The 23,740-nt window shown below is 35.8% G+C and overlaps 7 protein-coding genes across 7 annotated transcripts; 4 read left to right on the top strand and 3 right to left on the bottom strand.

Moving 5' to 3' along the window:
* Positions 1 to 54: 54 nt before the first annotated feature.
* SAPINGB_P001689 (uncharacterized protein) lies at positions 55 to 1,470 on the top strand (the record flags this gene model as incomplete). Its single annotated transcript, XM_031996410.1, has 1 exon — positions 55 to 1,470. One exon carries the CDS (start codon positions 55 to 57, stop codon positions 1,468 to 1,470), a length of 1,416 nt encoding a protein of 471 aa, XP_031852301.1.
* Positions 1,471 to 1,858: 388 nt separating this feature from the next.
* Positions 1,859 to 2,133, top strand: SAPINGB_P001688 (uncharacterized protein; the record flags this gene model as incomplete). The annotated part of the gene is made up of 2 exons (XM_031996409.1): positions 1,859 to 1,904; positions 1,955 to 2,133. 2 exons carry the CDS (start codon positions 1,859 to 1,861, stop codon positions 2,131 to 2,133), a joined length of 225 nt encoding a protein of 74 aa, XP_031852300.1.
* An 88-nt stretch (positions 2,134 to 2,221) lies between these two features.
* SAPINGB_P001687 (uncharacterized protein) lies at positions 2,222 to 4,261 on the bottom strand (the record flags this gene model as incomplete). Its single annotated transcript, XM_031996408.1, has 1 exon — positions 2,222 to 4,261. The coding sequence occupies one exon, from the start codon at positions 4,259 to 4,261 to the stop codon at positions 2,222 to 2,224; it is 2,040 nt and encodes a 679-aa protein (XP_031852299.1).
* Positions 4,262 to 5,662: 1,401 nt separating this feature from the next.
* On the top strand, positions 5,663 to 6,781 carry SAPINGB_P001686 (uncharacterized protein; the record flags this gene model as incomplete). Its single annotated transcript, XM_031996407.1, has 1 exon — positions 5,663 to 6,781. The coding sequence occupies one exon, from the start codon at positions 5,663 to 5,665 to the stop codon at positions 6,779 to 6,781; it is 1,119 nt and encodes a 372-aa protein (XP_031852298.1).
* Positions 6,782 to 6,973: 192 nt separating this feature from the next.
* Positions 6,974 to 8,569, bottom strand: SAPINGB_P001685 (uncharacterized protein; the record flags this gene model as incomplete). Its single annotated transcript, XM_031996406.1, has 1 exon — positions 6,974 to 8,569. The coding sequence occupies one exon, from the start codon at positions 8,567 to 8,569 to the stop codon at positions 6,974 to 6,976; it is 1,596 nt and encodes a 531-aa protein (XP_031852297.1).
* A 176-nt stretch (positions 8,570 to 8,745) lies between these two features.
* On the top strand, positions 8,746 to 9,410 carry SAPINGB_P001684 (uncharacterized protein; the record flags this gene model as incomplete). The annotated part of the gene is made up of 2 exons (XM_031996405.1): positions 8,746 to 8,828; positions 8,900 to 9,410. The coding sequence occupies 2 exons, from the start codon at positions 8,746 to 8,748 to the stop codon at positions 9,408 to 9,410; spliced, it is 594 nt and encodes a 197-aa protein (XP_031852296.1).
* A 1,550-nt stretch (positions 9,411 to 10,960) lies between these two features.
* SAPINGB_P001683 (uncharacterized protein) lies at positions 10,961 to 14,503 on the bottom strand (the record flags this gene model as incomplete). Its single annotated transcript, XM_031996404.1, has 2 exons — positions 10,961 to 12,111; positions 12,175 to 14,503. The coding sequence occupies 2 exons, from the start codon at positions 14,501 to 14,503 to the stop codon at positions 10,961 to 10,963; spliced, it is 3,480 nt and encodes a 1,159-aa protein (XP_031852295.1).
* Positions 14,504 to 23,740: the final 9,237 nt, after the last annotated feature.

The following is a 23,740-nucleotide window of genomic DNA, read 5'->3' as shown; positions in this document are numbered from 1 at the left end:
TTTTTTATTTAATTTTTTTTTTTCATTAAATCTTTTTAAAATTTAAAAATAAAAATGCAACTTTATCTAAAGTTGGTGCTTTTCTTAGCACCGTTTGTTGCGTGGTTTTTGGTCCTGGACTTTTTCCTGACACGATATGCAAGCCGAATCAATGTGGACGTGTTGAATTCAAAGGCCCGTCTCGATTCATCTGAAAAAGTCCCGGCCCCACCGAAATGGGGGGTCGTGTCTCCCAAGTATATTGTGACTGGCGGTGCAGGGTTTGTGGGCTCGTGGATTTCCCGGTTTCTTTTATTTCGTGGTATTAACCCAGCCGACATTACCATATTAGATAATAATCCGCGTGCACCTCCAGACCTGATCAAGTACGGGGTCAAGTACATTAATGTTGATTTGACTGACGATGAAGCTTTGATCAAAGAGCTGGACGGAATCGTGGGAGATAAGGGCGGCGTAAATCTTGTTGTATACCATGCGGCCGCCATACAACGTCACTACATTGGATACCGGTTTTATGATCGCGCTCCGGCTAAGCAAAACGTGAACATGGCTCAGAGTCTGGTGGAGGCAGTGAACCACATTGCAGCACGGTTGGAACCTGAAGCTGCAAATAATACCATTACTGTGATTAACATTGGCGATGCGCAAAGTGATTACGAGGCACCCAGGTGGTGGCAGGTGTGGGACTTTAACAACTGGGTGGATACGTATAAGCGGGGGAAAGTTCCTGCTAGTTCGCGTAAATATCTTTCGTCGTATGCTCAATCCAAAGCAGAGGCGGAAGCAATTTTGTTGTCTGAAAAGAGTTTTGCCAGTAGCAATAAGGCAACATGCGTGAAAGTGGTGTCACTACGGGTACAAGGGATAGTGACAGGATACTATGGTGAGCCCATTTTGTCTCCAGCAATGTACTATGGTGGTATCATTGACCACCAATGGAGTATACCGACGTGTTTTATTCATGTTGAAGATGTTTGCCGAGCAGCTTTATTAGCAGAAAACGCATTGGCTAAAGAGGTCTGCGGAGAAGTTTCGGAAGACACGGTAGTTTCATGGCACAGTTTTGTTGTTTCGAATGGGCAGACTGTTCGGTTTGGGGATGCAATGAAGTCACTAGTGGAATCAGATACTTTACGCGACATTCGCATCAATCCTGGGTTAGTACTAGCGACAAGTTTTATTGTGAACCTATTATTGCATATTTACCCAGGTCCACAGAAAAAGTGGCGCTCGCGCGACACGTCAGTGTTCTCTGGTCGATGGTGGGTGCTAACACCTGAGCGCTTTGCAACTGTGCAAACGGCCCAAATTCCAGTTGCTTCGGAAATTGCACGTACGCGGAGAGCACTGGGTTTTCTGGCGGTGCATGGTGCATTGGCGGCTTTACAGGATCAGGCTGCGGATTTTGGGAAGCACAAGGACTTGATTCGAAAGTCTGCAGTGGCAGCGCAGGAACAGGAAGGTGCGTAAGAGTGGTGTGAGTGGAATGTTGATGTTGGTTGATGATGATGATGACTATGATGACTATGTTTAGTAGTGGATAAAAGATGTAGCGATGTCGTGATCAGGGCCCGCTTGTCATTCTTAGTAATGCTGAGCAGATTTTATGTTCGGTTTGGGAATAGAGAGGTTGGGGATTAATGTTAGTGCAGCCGTACGGGGCCAATGTTCTGTTGTGATTGTATAAAAAGTGCTCTACAAGCCCTCCCAAAAAAAAAAAAAAAAAATCCTCCTCCTTGCAATATTTAAATTTATAAAATAGTGTGCCTTACTAATTTCTTTCCCTTTTATTTTCATCACACAATTCATATTTTTTTTTTGTCCCTTCTCCATACAAATCTATATATATTTTTCAAAAATGTCTGATCACGTCTACCAATTCAACGTCACCATGTCCTGCGGAGGTATGTTTCTATAATGATTGATTTGCACAAGATTCTAACGCTTTGAATAGGCTGTTCCGGTGCCGTCACACGCGCATTAAACAAGGTTGATGGTGTCAAGAATGTTGACGCCAACCTTGATACTCAGCTTGTTACTGTCACCACTGCACCAGCTCTCAGCTACGACTCCGTTCTGGCAACCATTAAGAAGACTGGCAAGGCTGTTAACGATGGCAAGGTCATTGCTTAGACTGTACAATATAATCATTACTATTATTAAATTCTTCCCCACCCATTTACTTTAATAAAAAAAAATTTCATCTAGTCTTTAAAATTAATTAATCCTCACCCAAATCCATGTTCTTGACCCATGTCTTGAGAGGGCTAATGAGCCGCTCATCAATGGTGGATCCCTGGCCGGCCGCAACCTTCACTACCAGCTCGTTGAGCTCTGCACGACCAAGGATATCTACATGTTCTGCGGTTTTGGCACCACCACGAATGTCAAAGTTATCTGGCTCATGGGCCATCTCAACAATGCGCACGGGGATACCCGCGGGGTTAAACTTGTTTCCAGGGTCGCGCCACTTATGGCACATGGAATGCGTGACAAGCGACACGGTGCCATCACCCTCGCCGAATACAACAGCATTGGGATCATCTGCTGCAATTGTAACGTTGAGCATGGTGGCTGTCTTGTTGTCCTCCTCCTTGTAGTAGTAAGAGCGCTCTGTGGGCTTTCCAACACCATAGAAGCAGTAAATCTTCATATTGGGGGCATTGGGGAGAGCCACCTCCAGTGGGTTGGCCCATTTGCGAGGGTCAGCTTCATTGGCCTCGAGCTCTTTGCGTGTGCGAGCCAGACCATAGGAGTAAGATTGGTCAAGCTTGTTGCTAAAGTTTTCTGAGGCTTGACCTCGGAGGTACTCAATCGAATCTGGGATGGTAAGATTACGGTTCGAGAGATTAGATTTGGGTTGCTTAAAACGAATGAAGTTACCAAACGATACGTTTTGGTTAGAGTAGTCGTCATGGGCAAAAGATTGGTCGCCCCAGACTTCCTGGCCACCTTTTGGAAGCATACTAGCAATTCCTGCAAAATTGCGGAGAAGATCAGCACGTTCGCGGCGGGAAAAAAACTTTTCAAGACCATAAACAGCCATAGCGTTAAGTTGGACTGTGTCCTTCATTTCGCCTGAGAGTAAGGCAACAATGGCCTTAGGGGTGCCGAGGGTGGATCCAGAAATATCAATAAAAGATTCAATATGATCATCGACCCAAGAAGAGCCGCCATTGCCAAAAGTAGGCCCAGAAGCCTCGACCCATTTCAAAAAATAAAAGACAATCTGGGAGCCCATAGAATGACCAACCAAGACAGTTTTTTTTCCAGTTGTTAATAAGTAATTTTCAATTGAAAGCTTGAGTTTGGAAAAGTACTGGTCACGGGTCTCGAGATCCTGGTAAGCAAGACGCCAGTCGTAGGAAGCGACCATCATGGAGCCTGAGTCGTAACCTACAGCAGCAAGGTTTTCAAGAATCCGGTTCCAGATCCAGTAGCCAGCAACAAAGAAGTCTGCAGCCTCCATGCCCTGGGCAGCGCGGATTTTAAAGTTGGGAGGGTCAAGGCCAGTGACAGGATCCAGCATTAGGTGCTGCAGCCAGCAATTTTTATCAAGAAGCATGGCGCGTAGCATGTGCCAGGACCCCCACAGACGCTTACGGAAATATTGCTTGGTGGGACACTCTGGGGTGCCCTCGAGAGACCATGACTCGAGGCCGGTTGAAATGACGCCAGGGATCATAATGACAGGGTAGTTAGCAGTAATATTATCTCGATCGCGCAGCATGAGGCCAATTTTGAAAGGTTCTGAAAGGTCAGAGCTATGGGATTTTTCGAGATCATGGGCTTCTTTAAGAATTCCCATGGGGAGCTTGCCCTTGAAATCACTGAGGATATCAGTGATGGTGTCCATGGAAAGGTCATTAAGAATATCCATGGACATGAGATCCTGAGACTGTGCCGTGTAGTAGCCTGCAAAGATAAGACCTATACAAGCTCCAAGGATGAATACAAACTTGCGTGTTTTCCAAAAGTATGCGAGTCGTTTCCGGAAAAAGGACTGGTGGTGCTTTTTAGGTTTATTTGCCTTTTCAAGGATTTCGTTATCTTGGTCATCAGTGACTGACTTTTTGTTAGCAGACTTGCTGTTACTGCTGCTGCCGCTAAAACTTTTGCGATGTCCGTGATTGACGCTATTTTTGCGTTGACGCGCCGACGCAGCAGTGACCCCAGCAGAGGCTCCAGTTGTCCCCACGTGATGTTTTTCGGACGAGTCTGCACGTTTCCGGGACGAGCTGGAAGATGTGACTATTGGCATGAAATGTTTGAGGAAAAGGAGAGTATGATTAGAAAGGTTCTATGGGTAATTGTTGTATAAAGTTAAACAGAATATTTAAGTCTAATGAATATTTATTGGAGCGAAAAAAAAAAAAAAAAAAAAAAGGAGAGAGAGGAGAGTAAAAAAGAAAGCGTTTTTTTTTAATCTTTCAATTTAATTTAATTTAATTTAATAATAAAAATAAAAATAAAAATAAAAATAAAAATGAAAAAACAACTCAGAACAATTGTTCCTATAATAAAAACTATTTCTAGAAATCCGCGGAATATTTTTTTTTTGGACAATTGAACAGTTCTGTTAAAAAAGAAAGATATGAATGAATGAATGAATGAATGAATGAATGAATGAGTGCGTCATATTGAATTTTCTGCTGGAAGTCGGAAGGATTTGAAGTATTTTTGCTTCCTTTCCTTTCCTTTAACTGGCACGCCTGGCTAACATTTTTTTTTCTTTTGGGCTGGCCACATGGCTTAGACGGGTCCGCGCTCTTTATTTGGGTATGTTTTGTGCTGCGGCTTAAATGAAAAAAAAAACAAGTTTATTAAATTAAATTAAATTAAATTAAATTAAATTAAATTAAATTAAATTAAATTAAATTAAATTAAATTAAATTAAATTAAATTAAATTAAATTAAATTAAATTAAATTAAATTAAATTAAATTAAATTAAAAGTTTGTTATAACTACGTAGTTGAATAAAAAGATATACCCTTGGTTTCAACTTTAATATACTTCTTTGTAGAACTAAGTATTAAAAACCAAAAAAAAAAAAAACGCTTCTATAGCAAGTTTAACCGAACTATTTCTTTTTGAAAAATTGTAACAAATTATGGTATGTAACAAAATATCCGCGGCTCATGTTCTGCGCCGCACAACTACATCATATATTTACTAGTGTATATGTATGTGTGTGTGGCTAACCCCAACCCTTCTATTTCACATGTTACACGGAACTTGTTGTTGTTGTTGTTGTTGTTACACTTTTTAGATTACACAAAACACAACAGCCCGCGATTACGCCAGCAGCTTTGCTTGTTTTTTCCTAAAAACCATCAAAACCCTCGACCGATTCCAACCGAAAACCAATCAACATTACTTACCTGAACTAAACTAAACTGAACTGAACTGAACTGAATTGAACTTAACAACCCTATCATAAAAAAAATTAAAAATAAAAAAAAAACAAAGAAGAAGAACAATATTTATATATAAATAAACAAATTTTGTTTCTTATATAACCCTTCCTTATTATTGCTTCTAAATACTTATCCTTTCTTTTTTGTTTTTTTTTTCCTCTCTATTCTTTAAAAGCTTATATCTTTAGAGAATCATTATATCATTATCATTATACCCCTATTCTCATCCCCATCTCTCTCCATCATGTTCCGCTCTACCCTATCGTCTCTCAGAGAATACATAACACCTGTGTCTCACGTCTCAACCTTCCGTGACACTGGCGAAATCACCCCAGAAGAGTTTGTCCAAGCAGGCGACTACCTCGTATACAAGTTCCCCACCTGGTCATGGGCTGCTGCACCTCCAAGTAAGCGTCGTGCTTTCCTCCCACCAGATAAGCAGTATCTAGTCACAAAACATGTCCCATCTCGTTACCGCGCCGCCACCTACGAGTCTGTTGATACAAAACTAGAAGCCCTTGACGATGACCCCGATGGCTGGACAGCAACTTCCTTTGCCAAATCTGACTCGGATACCCCTAATGCTTCCATATCTACTACTACTACTACTACTACCAATGCACAGGAGGCCACAGCCCCAATATCAGCCTCACCCGCTGCTGCTGCTGCTCCGCCTCCTCCTTCAGAAGAAGAAATAATAGATATCGAAGATATTGACGATGAAGACGAAGAAGATGAAAACACATTTATCCCTCCAGACCCAGGTGCTGGAACTTCCTCTGGCGCTGGCGCCCCTACATCCTCTATAACCTCGCCGCCAGGCTCAGCAGATTCCTCCGACCGCTCATACAACTTATACATCACCTATTCAACCTCCTACCGTGTTCCCAAGCTCTATCTCTCTGGGTTCAGCGCCAACGGCACCCCGCTGAGCCCGGACGAAATGTTTGAAGATATTATGGCCGATTACCGCAACAAAACCGCCACCATTGAAAAAGCTCCCTTTGAAGAAGACCTCACTTCTGTCTCCATACATCCCTGTCGCCATGCAAGTGTCATGAAGACCTTGCTTGCCAGATCTGAAGCCCGCCGCATTCAAAAATTGCAAGAAAGTGCTGCTGCTGCTGCTGCTGCTAGCTCCAGTGGCGTTCACCCCAGCGCTGAGGCTGACGCAGGCTCGTCTTCAGCCGCACAGCCCAAACAAGGTGAACCCTCTGCCCCAGCCGATGACGACTGGGAGGAAATCGATGAGTCTGACTCCCAGGCTGCCTTGCGGGTTGACCAATATCTCGTCGTGTTTCTTAAATTCATTTCCAGTGTTACTCCGGGTATTGAGCATGATAATACCATGTCGGTGCTTTAAAAAAAATCACATCTTTGGAGGACTTTATTTTTTATGTTTTTTTTTTTGACATTTTCCCATATAAGTTTTTTTTTTAGACGGATCACTCATTCTCACATTCTTTAGAATGTCTTTATTTATTATCATTTCATCATATCATAATATATATATCATATATACATATATTATTATACTGTGTATTTTAATCATTAATCATTTAAATATGTCAGTGCTTTCCAAAGGCTCAAACGAATCCTGAGTCCCAGCCGGCCGAACAAGTGCACGCGCCTCTTGGAAATACCCCCCAGCGATCCAGTCCCGCATCGTCGCCGAGTCGTAAGGTCCATGTATTTCGTCAGACCCTTCCCATTGAAACTCCCATATCCTATCATCATCCTGTTTAGTACCTACTTGGTGATCCTGTATTTTCTCTTTTTCTTCTCTTTCGTCTTTTCCATCTTTTTCTTTTTCTTCTTCCCGACCAACATCCGTGTCCTCACGCTTCCTCTTAGCCCGAAATACTTCACCAGTCTCCCTGGTATACAACTTCATAAGCTCTTCACGCATCATCGAGTATACATCTGCCAACCCCCGGTTCAACAGTGAGTCTGTGCATTCTGTAATTTCTTCCACCTTTTTCTGATTATCCTTTCGTTTCTGAACCTCCCGACTATCCTCAGCTGACTCTTCCATGGTATCCTGTGGCCGTCTTCGTCTCTTATGTTTCTTTTCCAGTTGCTGCCGCTTCTTATCCTGAATCTGCTCTTTCCGCAAATTCTGTAATGCCTCCATCGGAGTTTCACACACATCTAACCGCTCAATCAACCTCTGTAAGTAATCAGAAGTTTCCACATACTCCCCAGAAACTGTTTTCCCGTTCTCCCTGGTCCCAGTGCGTTCTTTGGTTTCGTCGTCCCGCTGTCGTTGCAAATGTGCCCGCCGCGCCTTGGCAATATCCTTTTTGCTCACTCCCTCTAACCACGCATCCTGGTGTACATTCTCATCCGCTGCATGTCGAATAAAGTTGCCCTCAACGTCAAATTTGCCTTCCTCCAAATCGTCCCGCAAATTGAACCCCTCTAGCTTGGGCTCCTGTACTGGTTTCTTTTTTTTCCTTCGTAGAATATCTTCTTCTTCATCAACATCCATCTTATCCTCTCCATCCCCATCTTCAGCTTCTTTTTCTTCTTCTTGGTAATCTGAGTCTGGTCGTACAAAGTAATCAATGTCAACATTGGTTGCCGTCACTTCATCTTCCTTATCATCTATGTCTGCTTCTGAATCTGCATCTGCTCCTGCGTCCTCTTCATCAAACAGCATATTCCGGGTAGTCTTTTTTGTCTCACGACTTTCTTCTCCCCCATTCATTTCCTGTTCAAACCTGTCCACATCCAAAAACTCCACCGTTCGCTTGCTCTTATTCAGCTCAGCCTCTGCTCGGTCAAGTTCCAGTTCTCTTTCATCTGGTTCATCTTTATCTTCATCGCTGTCTCCAAACATGTCATCACTATCATCATCTTCCCGACCCTTACTTTTGCTTTGCCGTAACTTTTTGCGTTGTTCTTGAATTAATCCTTTCTCCCGACGCGTCTGACCATCATCAGAGGAATCAGAATCAAAATCAAGACGCACTTGGGCCCCGGTTTTCCGCTTGCGTCGTGCAAGATGTGACCCGTCAATATCTTCTTGTAGAAGCTGTTGTTCCTCGGTCAATCCAGAGCCGTTAATGTCATCATCATCATCATCAGCAGCAGATGCTTGTAAATTTAATGGGTTTTTATGTGAAAATTGTGGCCTTTGTATCGACATTAGCAATTTTTGGATTTTTTTTTTGTTTTGTGGCGAGAAGAAAAAAATCCCACTGAAAAGAAATCTATCGCCAGCTTATGTAATTTAATCGGTTTTTTTTTTTCTTAAAGTCATCGGTTTATTAATTCTCACAAATCACTAAAAAAAATTAGATTTTCTTTCTTAACCAAGTCACAATGGCAAACAATAGCAGCAACAACAACAACAACAACAACGACGACAATGATCTCTTTGAATCTGCTTTAAACGTCGAAAACTCGTATGTCACTTGCTCTTTTTTTATTTCCTTCTGTTGTGTTTCCAGAGGCCCTGTCTAACGCCTCTCTTTAGGGCTTATGAAGAAGGCTATCAAGAGGGGATAAGGGACGGCAGGGTAGCAGGGATACAAGAAGGGTCCGAGTTTGGCATTCAAACCGCTTTCCAACGGTATATAGCCTTAGGTGTGATTCTTGGACGTGTAAAAGTTTGGGATCTTGAGCTTGAAATGATTGAAGCCGGTAATTACACAAAGTCCGACAAAGACCTACCAAAAGATCATGATAAGATTACCAAGGCGTTTGTGGAGCGCAACAAAGCCTCTCTTGCAAGTTTAAAATCTCTTTTGAACCAGGACAAATTACCCATGACCAACAGTGATGACGATGTGGCCCGCCTTGAAGCAATCATTCGTAAAGCAAAATCTAAGGCTAAGATTATCTCGTCGTCATTTCGAAAATTTAAAGCAGAAATGTACGGCGCTGAAAAGGCAGAGCAAATGGAACTGCCTCTTGAATTTCATGACGAACGGATCGCTAAACTGTTAAAGCCGATCGATGAAGTTATTGAAGATTTCCGAATATAAAATGACAGTTTTAAAAAAATAGTAGTTGGGTGGAGAAAAATTTGCAACTTTCTTTTTGATTATGGAAAAAAAAAATTAAAAAAAAAATATGATTCGAAGACCTAAAAAAGGTTTTGCATGAATACTCACTCAAAAAGTTTCGAGTAATCTTTTCTTAATCTTCAAATTTATATCTTTAAAGAATCTCGCAAATTTCTTTTGCTTTAAGTTTGCATTATTCGCCTCTCTTTTTCTGTAAATTTGATCGCAAACAATCCCATTGTTAAATCGACCTTTTTTTTAAAAAAAAACAATATACACAACAATATTAATTTAAAGACTTATTACCCTCATTTTTTAAAGGAATTCCTATGTTTCTTCTTTTTGATCTAATATTAACTTCTTATCAAACTCCGGTTTATAGATCGTACAAAATAACTTGGGATGCAACTTTTTTTTTGAAGAATTTGAAGAATTTGAAGTTAAATAATGATTAAAAAAAAAGTTTTGCTCAATATTCTCCACTTGCTTTTACATTTTGATATAAACTATTAAATTTCAATCTTGGCTATTTCAAACTTCCTGTCTAACTATTTCATATTAAATTAGTAAACCTGGCTTGGCAACCACTAGTACCTTTTTATCTTTCTTTCACTGTCAGTCTCAGAAACAAAATGTCCAATGAAACTTTTTTTCAAAATCCATTGATTAAGCATATCAGTGATCTTTTTTTTTTCAAAAACTAATTTATATAAATTAAAAAAAAAAAAATTAAATTGAAATAATGCACTAAAAACTTGATTTTTAATTGAAACAATACTTGTATGCTTTCCTTGAATGATTCGTTAAGAGTTGCTCGCTTAACCTATTTTTTGAAAACTTCTTTTGCACTCGTTCATTAAAAGTCAGTTCGGGTAGCGTTTCCAAATTATTTTAACTATCGACGATCAATTTTATTTTACTTAAAGATCGATTGTAAATCCTTTATCCAATTCTTACCATGTTCCCCTTTGTTTTTTTTTTCTTCTTTTCCACTAGAAAGGACTTTAGCTAAATGAAAAAAAAAAAAATTTAAAGAAAAAATTTAAAGAAAAAAGATCAACTTGTTTCTTCCGTTAATTCTATGTTGTATTTCTAGATCGAAGAAAATAGGAAGAAAAAAAATATAACAATATTGCCCACTGTTTATTAAAGATTTTCAACTGTTTATTTTGATTCATTTTAACAATATGCCCCTCCAAGTCCTTTAATGCAACATCACGCCTTAGCAATTACCAAAATAAACAAATTATTGTAATAATAAAATAATTTAAAAAAAAAATAAAAGATGAAATAAAAAAACATATATAAATAAACGTCACTTAATATAAAAAAAAATGAATAATTAAAGTACAACGCCTGCCTCTTTATTTTTTAAACTTATAGACTTGATTCATGCAATGGTGAATGAACTATTTTTGTTATCTTTTTACACAACCTCGATTGAAAAAAAAAAGATTTTCTTCGTAAAAAAAAATTTAATGTATTACTCTTTAATTAAAGTTCTCTAAGCTATCCTCGAATCGGAAAGTTTAGATGACAAGGTACTTATCTGTGATATCTCTCGCAAGCTTTAAGTTCCCGCTCATGCTATAAAGATGGACTAAGTTATATGCAGTGTTTGGTTTCAAAGAAAAAGTTGCGGCCCTGGGATTAACTTCAGCTTTGGTTTCCTCGTGTTGATCCACAAGGGATTCCTCATCCGGAACAACATCAGGATATTCTGTCAAGGCCTTTTCGTACCATAGAGCGGCCTCAGTTTGCAATCCAAGTGCATGAAATGAGCGGCCAATGTTGTAGCAAGCTTCTTGTTCTTCCCAATTAACATTGTCAACAGGTGGTATTTTATCATGATTTGGTCTAGTTTCCTCAGCTATAGATCGTTGCTCTTTTAGGTCGATGATGTACTGTTCGCCATCCTGTTTCCGAGCATTTAGATACTTCTTCATATAAGAAAATCCTTGTAAAATTTGAATGTGACGGTTAGTCGATAGACGATTAAGAGATCGCAAAATATGTGATATTCCAATCACAAGAAACAGGAGCGGGTTATTAGGCGCCAAGTCCAAAGCTCTATAAAGATAGTCCAGGGCAACTGCATAAGATCGGTTAGCAATGTAGATGCATCCGATCAAAAAGTATGGGATCGGAGAAAGAGGCTTGTCCATAGATTTATGCTGCGACTCGAGAAGCTTGATACGACGGTAATAATATTTTTGTACTGCCTGTGACTTGAAAATATCATAACTTTTTTGGCCAACCCCTAAAACAGCATGATGAAGACGGTACACATCGTTGCAATAAACAAGACCAAGCGAAAAGTAACGGATAATCTCTACCGTAGACTTGGGGATTTCCGCATGGTAAGTGCAAGCCAGGTGAACAATGTTGAGTGTTTGTAGACGGTCGTCTTCGCGCAAAACCTTGATTCCGCGAGCTGCATCAAGAATTTTGAAAGATTCAGATGGGTCTTCGTTATAAACGGAAAGGAATATGGCTAACTGCATAAAAATAGAAAACCATTGAGGTATCGTTAGGCCTCTAAACTTTATATTGTGGTATGACTTGAACTTTGATGTCTGAGTATCTTCATCCTCCGTCTTTATTTTGATTTCTGTTTCTTCGTCTCCATCCTCTTTATCTTCCACATTTTCATCATCAGAATCTTCATTCTCCCCATTTTCTTGTAGATTGTTAGTTTAATTGTTATTGAGATTGAGATTGAGATTTTTTTTTAAACACATACCAATATCGTTTTGAATAAGCTTGTCTGTAAGAAGGTTGAGCCGTTTCTCCATGTCTTGGTCGTCTTCTTCTTCAATATTAAGGTTAAGTCGAACCTTTTTTCCAAGAGTAAATGCTCGGACTGAAAGAACTTGAGCAATGAGTTGATACGCAATCTGTTGCCAGCGCACAATGGCAGTTATATCTTCGTTTTCCATGATGGACTCCCAGTAGTACTGGAGCTCATTGTATAATTGTACAGCTTCCGATTCTAGTTTCTTCTTAAGTTCTCTTCTTTCTCTGACATCAAGGACACGGTTAGATTTCCTCGGTCTGATAATCTGTTCAATCAAAGCTGAACTAGAAGAAGTTGACGACTGCTGTTTCTCTTGAGATGAAGTACTAGTTTTGTTTAATTTTTGCTCACGCATTTGCTGTTGAAGCTCTGCAACATATCCCTTTGCAGCTTTGACATCATCCATAGCATAGCACACTTCGGCTATATTGACAAGAGCCTCGATATTATTAGGATCAGACTCAATAATCATTTCAAGATGTTCGCGTGCACTTTCCCAGCGATCAAGTTCCATTTCACACTTTGAAATTGCAATTAAAAGCTCACTGGGAATATCTGTGTTTTCGTCAATTAACATGAGGAAAAGCTCTAAAACTGTATCGTATTTATGAAATTTCATGAAGCGAGTACCAGCCTCCCAAATCAAATCGGGATAAACATCGCGATCAGCTTCAAAAAGAAATTGAGCATGAATAAGAGCCTCATCCATATCATTCATTTCCAGACGGAACATTAAAAGTTTACATCGGATATCCAGTGGTAGAGTGAACCGGGACTCGTCCTCACGGAACCTACTCTTGTTGAACCCTTTGGCTTTAGTTCTACGAGAATCAAATTCACTATCATCTTTGATCTCGGTCCACCAGACTTCATCCGCACGGTCAAGCAGCCAACGAGCAACACGCTTGATTGTACGGATACCCTTGGCCCAGACTTCCTGCTTGTCATAGAGTTCACAAAGAACGTTAAGCTCTGACCACCCAAATGGTTGCACTTTAGAAACATCGAGCGTAGACTGCTGCATGTTTGCGAGAAAAATTTCTTCATAAAGGGAAACAGCAGACTGGACCAGATTACTGTCGAGGTATAGCTTGGCAAGCTCACTAGTATATGTAGGGTTAGCTGGGTAGCGCATATGGAGTCGCTTCATAGTAGAGATAGCACGGCGCTTATTTCCAGTGATTGTATAAGCCTCAGCAAGCTTAAGGCGGTATGATGGTTCATTAGGGTTAAGACTAATTGCACGCTGGTAAAAAGTGATTGCTTGAGAGTAAAGACCGAGCTCCATACTTCTATATGCGACATCTTCCCAGTCATCGGGGAAAATACTGCCTGCAGTTGCCGCCAAAATCTTTGCATTTAATGCGGCTTCTGGATTTCTCATGTCTGTGTGGATAACGTCCAAGAGAATGTAAGGTAATCGTGAGCGGGGGTCTTCGAGAATGGCTTCTTCAATGAGCAAAACAGCATCTTTAAGGTTGTGTGCCTCATATTCCTTTTGGGCCAAATTAAGGAAAACTCTTCCGCCTTCGTTGATTGAAGACACAAGTTGACCTGGTGGTTTTTTTTTCTTTTTAGTATGGTTTTCATCATTTAAATCACCTTCGCTATCGTTGAAATTGTCAACTTCCAAAGATACATCTGTAGGGTAATCCGAAGATTCTTCATCCGAAGTAAAAAGTTCTCTCATTTTCTGACTAATATTGTCAATTCCAAAATCATCTTCTTTGTCTGGCTCATCTATTTGTTCGGTATGGGAGGGTTGTTGCTGTCTTGTTTGTCGTTGCTCATCTTCAATATTTGATGATTCCTCTTCATCGCTATTCTCAGATCTATATCTGAGGTAATAAGGCTCTTCTTCTTGGCTAAGTTCATATTCGTCGTAAGAGGATCCGGACGAGTTATGAACAATTCTATCTGCGTCATCGATTTCGTCTTCAGAGCTATCATATTCTGGAGTGCCTTGGTTTCTAGAAAGCCCAGCTGTTCTTCGAGATTGACTACTTTGCGCATTAAATCTGACCCGTGCACGACTATTGGGTTTAATGTTTAATTCTTCGGAAAAGTATCCATCAATGTCGTCTTCTTCGTCATCTTCTTCATCTTCATCACTAGTCTCGTCTTCAGAGCTATCGCTTAGGTGGTCTGTGTTTTCGCTTTCACTAAAGTCAGAATTTTTCTCGGCAATTAGATCATCGATTTCCTTGGTTATTGATTCGGCTGGTAACTGATCTTGGTCGTTGGTAGAGTCGTTATCACTTGAGTTGTCAGACATGGTTGCAATTAAAAAAATAAAATTAAAAATTAAAAAAAAAAAAAAAGTAGCGGTGATGATGGACGTGTTGCAAACGCGTTTTGGGGAAGTGATATCACGTGTGTGTAATAAATATGTAATCAAAATGTAACATCTTATGTAATGTTTTTTTTTTGATTTTTTTTTTTTTTTTAGGTAGCACTGCGGAGAGATTGATGATCCGCGCAAGCACAGCCCTCCGGACAATTGAAACGACCTTTCCTACCGATTATTAAAGTCAAACCAACCACAACAACAACAACTTACGTGGGGAATTCTTTTAATTCATTTACAAGTTAAACATAAAAAAGAAAAAAACATGGTGTGTTATTATTTTTAATGTTGTGTCGATTTTACAATTTACAAAAAAAAAAAAAAAGCAGGTCATACTTTAAATTTTAATTACAATTGACATGTTTTAATTTAAAGAAAAATAATATGAAATCATGGTTTTTTTTTTTCTTAATAATCTTATATAGAATCCAATTAAATTGAATTGAATTGAATTGAATTGAATTGAATTAAGATGTCTTAAATCAAAAACTTGGATGCTTGTTCTTTTCTTAAAAAAAAATTCGAAAACCAGCATGTTTTTTAAAAGCCCTGTAACCGGTTAGTGTGTTTTTAATGAAGAGATGTGTAACGAGGTCGGCTGTTTTCAATTTTGCATTTATGAATCAATTAATTAAACTAGATATTTAGAAAGAATTGGTAATTTGCACAGCAATTCCTTAATATGTCATTGTGTCATTTTTTTTTCTCATTCTAGTAGAAATGACCCCCAATGTATGTTTAAATGTATGTTTATTGTGTTGTTGTATTTGTTTTTTTTTACTCCATATATTCTCAATCTTCCAATTTACACAAAATCCTAGTCAGAAATCTATTCAAGAGAATTCTGAGTAATCACATCTGCTTATTAATTCAGATTGATAGGTGGGTGACACGTAAAAAACCGTTACGGGGCTGCCTCGTCCACTTTGTGGGAATTCGCACTCACAGAACTTTTAGGCTATTAACGGTTGTAGGAGTGGAATGTGCTAGAGAAGCTATTTTTTTTTTTTTTGTTCTTTGTCAAAAAGTCAAATTAGAAATCAAAATGTTTTGTCTTTTAATGCCATGTGGTAATGTTTATATTACTACTAAAAACCGTTTTGTGTAAAAGTAAACTCCGTTTAATGCCATCCGCAGCAAAAAACACGTTTTTTTTTCTTTAATCTTTTGGCATAGCATTCTCATTAATAATTAGAGCTAAAGATAATCAAAAAAAAAAAATTTCTTTTTTAAATGATATCAACTTTATTATTATAATTAACGGTTTTCTTGATCCTAAAGGTATACAAAACAGTTCTTAAAACTGTTTATTTTTTTTTCTGTCTCTTTATTGTGAATCCTAGTCATCATAATAACAGAGATACGTGCCAAGTGTAATCTTTGTTTTCCTTGCCTACATCAATTGCATAAATGCTTTAGGATTATTTGAAAGAAGACCCTCTGATCGTGTGACTTTTTTTTTAGTAAAATAACAGAAACATTTCTATACCTTTGTCTAATTCTGAATTTAGGCTAATTTTCTTTAACATTTATGAAGATTAAGCAAGGCTTCGAGAAAAGAAGAAAAAAGAAAAACGGGTTTGATTTCAAATATCGAATTCATGCGTGACTGTAGATCACGGATTGATGAAGAAGGAAAAGGGGATTTGATTTGATTTGATTTGATTTGATTTGATTTAAAAGGAAAAATACGAGTTACATAACATAATTTCTCCATTAAAAAAAAAAACGGGATAAAGTATGCGGCTGATTAATAAATAAGAAATGACGGTGTTAGGACTCTATTTCATTTTATTATTCTTTTTTACATAGTGGCCGTCGTTAAAACGGGGAAAGGAAAAAAAAAAAAAAGGAATCACCTAAAGCGTGCAGATTTACAAAATGATTATTGGGTTTTAGAAATCAAAAAAAAAAAGTCAACTAAGATAGTTATCTTTATCATTCGATATATGATATGTTTGATGGATTTTCATTCTATCAATTTGGAATATAGAAATTACCCCATTTTTTGTTTGTTGATTACTCTCAGATACCAAGCGGAATTTCGGAAACAAACAATGGACAGTGGTTTCCAAACTGGAATAGAACGAAATCTAATTTCCAGTTTTGGGTGGGGACAAAATAAAAAATAAAAAATAAAAAAAAGAAGAATAAAAGTCTATTTACTTTTATTACTATTTGATTAATAACCAGATTAAACGGTTTTAATAAGATTATTATTTTTTTAATCTGTACATCTCAAATACAACTTAGATAATGAGTAATAACAAAAGAGTGGGGTAATTTTAATTATCGACTTATGACTGATTGACATTCTCAATTGACAACTGTATTTTCTTCTTTCTTTTACCTCGGAGAAATAAAACAACTACTCCGCGGACAAGTTCTGGCGGATTTTAGCTATGTGAACCTTGTGATGATGGGATAAAGTTTATCGAACCTTGACGGAACTCCGAAGTAAGCACGTTACCTTTATTCTTCGTTCCTGGTAAGCATTTACTGTTAGGTTTACTCTTCTTTTAATCTCCATCCAAGTTTCTTTTAAAAAAAAAATGGGCATGGACATTAATATATTAAACACATCACTTTAAAGAATCCAAAATCTTACAATATTCAGACGAAAGAATTGGGTCAATTATCATAACCGAGAAAGACATAATTGTTTTTTTTTCTAAAAAAAAAAAAAAAAAAACTCTTGCATATTTTTCGTATGCTGCTTCGCGCAAGGGTTGGTAGTGATTCATCTTGTAAAGGTTAACTGGTGTTTCTAGTAGTTGCTTGCTTGACCTGGTCCATGAATTTTAATCTTACTTTTTGTGTAAAAAAAAGACTTTTCTTTTGGATTATGGGTCCAAACAGCCATTATTCCTTTCCCGTTTGCAATTTCTCATATCCGCATTTCGTTAGAAAGTTTTTTTTTATTTTTTTTTACAAGTTTTAATAATTATTAAGCTTGATAGTAACAGTTCCATAATCTAAAAATACCCTATTTTGGTTGTGTACTACGTTTGTTTTGAAATAAATTAAAAATAAAGGCAGTTTTAACCACGTCGAAAAAAAAAAAAACTGCCAAAGAACATTATTACTCGATCCGGTGCCGCCCAAAGCCTCTCTCTCCTGTCTCCCAGCTATCCTTTTCTTCGTTCAAGTTCTGGAAACACTTGCTCGCTCACCCGGACCGATACTTTGTAAAAAAAAAAAAACTATTTAAAGATTTGAAAAAAAATAAAAATAAAAATAAGAATTTACAATACAAATCATCGACAACACCAAACAGAAAAACATTGGATGCTTTAGAAACCCACGTATTTTGAATAGTGGCTGTGATTTTGCTGGTGTGTTAGAAGGTGGCATACGTTGTCAGGGACACAGTTTTAAATAGACTCTTCTATATATATATATATAAATATATATTTTTGTTTTTTTTATTTATCTTTAACAAGCCCCTTTTTGATTGTAGATTCTTTTGAAATCAGTTTGTTTTCCCAGCTTCATCTTTTTCTTTATTTTGGCATGCTTCTGAAGTTATATACCCAGAGTTGCCTAAATTAGATATCTCGAGCCAATAAGAACAATTTTTTCAAAAAAGCATATAGATAGTCTATTAGAGTACATAGATAGAAACCACCAAGCATCGCTTCTTGTTTTCCTCTGTTGTTGATGATCGTGACCTGCCAAAGAAGTTTTTTTTTTTTATTTTATATTTTTTATTTTATATTTTTCTTTATTGGATATGCATCGAAACTTTTTTTTCAGTAATGCAAATTTAATCAGGGTTAGGGTTAATATGCACCGCCTTTAATTGTTTCGGATCACATAACTCACCTCCTTTTAAATTGACCTGTAAGTTCAAAGCTCCTCGTAATTTTTTTTTTTTTTTTTCAATACTGTTAAAATCCTGTAAACATACGCATGAATTTCTCATGCGCCCCTTTGTAGCTACGTTAGAGTCGATCAAGACTGGTGGTTTATGCGTAGGATATGTCTATGTGTAACGATCCAAAGGACGTTTAATTATGCGAACGGTGTCAAGCATTGTCCGACGGAGTAATAAGAAATTTGAAATGTAAACAAAAAAAAATTCATACTTTTTTTTTTTAATTGAAATTGATTGAAAAATAAATGTTTACTTTTACACAGTCTTTTTGAAAAGAAAGAAAGAGAAAAAAAAGAAAACAAATTCTTGTAAAATATATATTCGATGTGCGATGGATGGAAGAGGATGCACGGCGCTAGACGCCTTTCTAGGCTTCACCTTCCAAAATAAAAACTAGTAGAGCCTGCAAAAATAGTTTTTTGGTACTTGATCGAGTATATCTGCAAGACAAGAGAAAGGTTAGGTACTTCTATGACAGTATTGCAGAAGCAGGAAGAGGGGTAAAAGAAATAAAATACTTCGAAGTGTGTTTTTAATAATTATCTGGGAAAAGACTTGAATCTTGTGCTGCACCTCATGTTAGATGTTTCCATGTCTTGGAAAGAAGGAAAAAAAAAAAAAAAAAAAAAGAAGTGAGTCGTATGAGGACCATTCTTAAGGTTGGTTATTAGGCTTAAGTATTATCTCGTAAATTGGTTGGTTGTATGAGGTTTTCCTTCCAAATAGATTTTACTTCATGTTGCCTCTTTTCTGTCTTCTTCTCTTGAATCAAGTTGCTTTCCATAATTTTCTAGGCATGACGAAATACACGAAAAAAAAAGATTATAGTAATTATTATGATGATGATTGTGGAGGGTCTTGAAGGAAATGGTCCTCAGGCAACTCACAAAAATGGCATCAGCCAAGTAAAATCTACATGTTTTTTTTTTACTTCTTTTGTTTTTATTCTTGACATAATATGACTTCTTTGGTTTTTTTTTCTTGTTAAAACCCACATGATGAAAGCCATTTCATCAAATTGAATTATAGACAACCACCTTCTTTAAAAATAGCTGAAATAAATAAAAGATATGATTCTTGAATAAATTGGATGGATACTTTTACAGTTTTGTTTTTTTTTTTTTTCAAGGGAATAAAAAATTTAAAAAAAAAAAATTAAATTTAATCATATTTTTTACCTTTTTGTTTCTTCTATTCAATTTGTCAATTTTCAACTCTAATTGCGAGATTATAAAGGGAAGAGAAAGAAATAAAAGCAATTGTAAGGCTGGTTAAGTTTGCATAAATTTGATGCCAATAGTAGTATAAAAAAAAAACTTTGAATACTAAAAACCTTTTGTCTGTTTGTTTATTTGTATTGGTGGTTTTTTCTTAAATATTAAGATCCACTTGATCGGTTCCAAAATAGATTCAAAAATTAAGGCAGGGTTAATTTGAGCCGAGTTACATGAATAACAGAGGGTTTTAATGATGATTAAGGACAATCTTATTAGATTCCAAAACATTATCAATAGTGATTTTTTTGCTTCTTGTCTTCTATGTTTTTAAATATAGCATTTTGCATTGGAAATCATTTGTTAAGTTGCATATGTTTTCTGTAAAATATATCTCGATTTCTCAATGATTCTTCAATATTTTTACATCATGAGAGGGTATTTTTTTTATTTTCTCAAAGAAAGAACATGCATATGAAAAAAAAACTCAAAATGAGGAGAAAAGAGAAAAGAGAAAGGCGAAAAAAAAAAAGTAAAAGATAAACAATTTATTTAAACAAAAAAAAGGGAGAATGAAGAGAAGAAAAAAAAAAAAAGAATAAAGGATAGCCGCTTTGTTTAGTTGGCCATATGGCTTAACTGCCCAGCACATGTCATCAAATGGCTGTAATAAAGAGAGTAAAAAAAAACCTGGGAAAAAATGAGTAGTTTGAACTTAAAAGTTTGATTAGGCTTGATAATGTGATTTAAATAAAAAAAAAACAAAAAGGATTTTGTTTGTTTCGCTACTTTGATTAAAATACTATACAAGGAGTAGCAAGGTTTGCTTTTTATCAGAATGAAATAAGCAATATTTTTATATTAAAAACTAATCATTTTGCTCAAGTCATTTTGAATAGTAGTTGAAAGGTTACTTTAAAAAGGATTTTAATGAAGAAGAAAGCAAATAATGATAGCAACATTTGTAAGAAAAGGCAAAGATGTAAGAAATGAAAAAGAAAACAGTTAAAAGATTATAAGCATAACAATTAAGTTTCCCATATTTATTAAATGATGTGGTGTGAACTCAGAATTTTAGATTCTTTGATTGTGTTCAACTTTGTAAGTAAAGATTTGAGGGAAGAGAAAAAAAGGTTAGCAAATATTGAGGGATAGATATTCAAAGTTTTTCTGCAGATACATTTGATTTCCTTGAATAAAAACAAACAAACAAAGATACATTTGATTTGTATATTATTTTATCCCAAAAAAATATCAATGCACTCAAAATAAATAATAAAAGATAATAAAAAAAACAATTTGAGGGAGTTAAATATGATACTAATTGTTTGTACTTTTTTTTTAAAAGAAATGAAGAACAATGAGGATTCTTTAAGAAAAAAAAAAGTAGTTCATAAGTTTATTTGTAAATTGGTTTTTTACTAGTAAACAAAGGTTTTTATTTTTGGAGAAGGATATGTCAGGTAATTTCAAATCAAGAAGTTGGGAAATAAAGATACGTAGACATGAAGTGTTTGTTAGTGTAAATATAAAGAAAAAGAAAAAAGAAATGGATGTTAACAGTGCAGTTACTATGGAGTTTTTTAAAAATGTAGAGTTTTTTTTTTAATTTGATTTAGTTTAATTTGATTTGATTTGATTTTTTAAAAAAAAAATTGAAAAATAAAAAGATCAAACAAGAAGAAAAATTTCCATGGTTATTCATGTCAAAATGATTCAAAAGTGTCAAATGATGAAAAAAAAAAAAAAAAAAAAAAACCGACAATGAAAAAAGAGGGGACGGGAGGGTGATGATAGTTGATAGTACGTACGAAGTGATGAACAAACATATTTTGTAGAAAAGTACCGAGGAACTACATAATAGTTTAAATAGTCTAAAACTTTTATTTTTTTTATTTTTTTTATTTTTTGTTCCATATTTTTCAACCAGGTTTACAGTTCGCAGAAACAAGACAAAAAAAAAAAGGAAAAAAATAAAAAAAAAAGTTTCTGGAATTTCTTGAGTTTCTGGGAAAATAAAAACAGTCTTTGTTTAAAGAACTAAGAGAAGTAAGAGAAGTAAAAAAAAAATAAAATAAAATTAAGGAGAAGTGTTTGTGAAAAATAACCTTTTGGTAACAAGAAAATAAAAGATTTTGGTGGAGGAAAGTATGCAATGAATGCCCACGGTACAAAAAACGGAGTATATATATATTAAGTAATATCCAATGATGCAGTACCATGAGAACGCAGTTTTGGAAAGATGTATGAGTGTTGAGATACATATGTACATATTAATCAATAAATCTATTTGGAGAGTAGCCTAAAGGAATTCTCTATTTTTTTTTTCTTTTTTGTTTTCGAGGCAATAAATCCATGAAAGGGAATGTTTATGTGTATGTTTGTGATGATAACAAATTGAGTTTTATTCCAATTGGGGGCTCTAGTCAAATGTAAAAGTTATTTTAAAAGTAACGTCTATTTAAATAAATTGTGCATTTCATTTCATTTCATTTCATTTTTTTTATTCTCAAATTTGTCCCAAATTTTTATTAAAAATGGTTTGAGTGAGTGATCATGGAACTAATTATTTTTTTAAATCCAATATCCCCCTTAGTAGTTAAATTCCAAAAGAAAGGATCTTTAAGGAGATTGAACACCATTGAAGAGACTTTAAGTGAGCTAAACTGACACAATTAAAAAAAAAATCGTTTAAAAAAATTTTTTTTTCTTTCTTTCTTTCAAATCTCAGTATCATCATCATCATCATCATCATCGTTATTACTCTCCCGCATTTTTTTTTTAATTTCCCTTCTTTCTTCAATTTATCCATTAGAAGAGTAACAATATAAAGTTTTATTTACTTGGGAAGTTGCATGTTGTTTTCGTCATTCGCCTTTGGAGCTTTTTTTTTTTGTTTTCAATTTTCTCTAATATCTTTATTTCTTTATCTCTTTAGTTAGGAATAAAAAAAAAAATATGCTAAGCAGTTAGTTTTTATTATTAAAGAACCTTGAAAACCCAATGTAATAGCCGCATGAGAATTTTAAGTGAAGATATTTAAACAAATTTGTATTTCTTTTTTTTTTGTTGTTAAAATCAATCACAGATGAAGAATTGTGGGGGCTAAAAGCATGTAACAGGAGAGTCTACATTTGAATACCAAGAGATATATTATGTACTTCTTCAATACCAAATAGCTGGAGACAAAAAAAAACGAAAAAACCAAAAAACGTGAAAAGTGGGTTGTATCTTTGATACTGTCAAAGTTTTACCAAGATACAAGTACTAAACATACATACATTCTGGCAAAACCTCGGAGTGAGATGGTGCAATTGCGTTAAAGACTTTTTTTTTTTTTACATTACAAAAGGTGGAGATAAAATGATCAATTTTTTTTTTTTTTTGACTATAATCATTATATTTGTTTTTATTATTTGTAAAGCTTAAGCCATAAATTTAGGATCTGATGTTTCTTTGACAGATTGTCAAAATGGGATTTTTGTTTTGTCAGAATTGTATTTGTCATCTCTTTTTTTTTATATTTATTTTTATTTTGTTTTGTTTTGTTTTAGTGTATTTTAGTGTAAAAGCATTTTAAGAAAAAAAAAAATAAAAAAAAATAAAAAAAAAAACAAACAGGTCTTGCTTGATGTTAGTCATACGAAAAGATTCAGAAAGATTCACAAGGTGTTGATTTTATAAAAAATATTAGAATACTTGAAAAGGTATGGCTTCCTGATTAGGACACGAATATATGATATATATATATATTTTTATAAACAAAAATCAACAAAAATATAACATAGAAAAAAAAAAAAAAAAAAAAAACCGACCCGAATTGCAAGCGGCGCCTAATTGATGCTACACCATTACTGAAAATCTGAACGACAGTTGAATGATCAGCCGCGAGTCCAATAGCCGGTTAAACCTTTAGATGGGATTCTGCGGCTCAAAAAAAAAAAATAAAAAAACTTGAGAAGAAAATCCATCAGCCGCGGCTTTGTTGGCATAACAAGGTGTGAGAGAACTCATGCGGCGGGATGATGGCGGCAGCGGTAACAAGAAAACCAGAAAAGGCATGTGCAACACGAC

Source organism: Magnusiomyces paraingens (assembly GCF_902498895.1).
Source record: "Magnusiomyces paraingens strain CBS 517.90 genome assembly, contig: contig1, whole genome shotgun sequence".
Taxonomy (NCBI): Eukaryota; Fungi; Ascomycota; class Dipodascomycetes; order Dipodascales; family Dipodascaceae; genus Magnusiomyces; species Magnusiomyces paraingens.
Note: the sequence above shows the minus strand (reverse complement) of the source record. Positions and strands in the feature narration are given on the sequence as shown.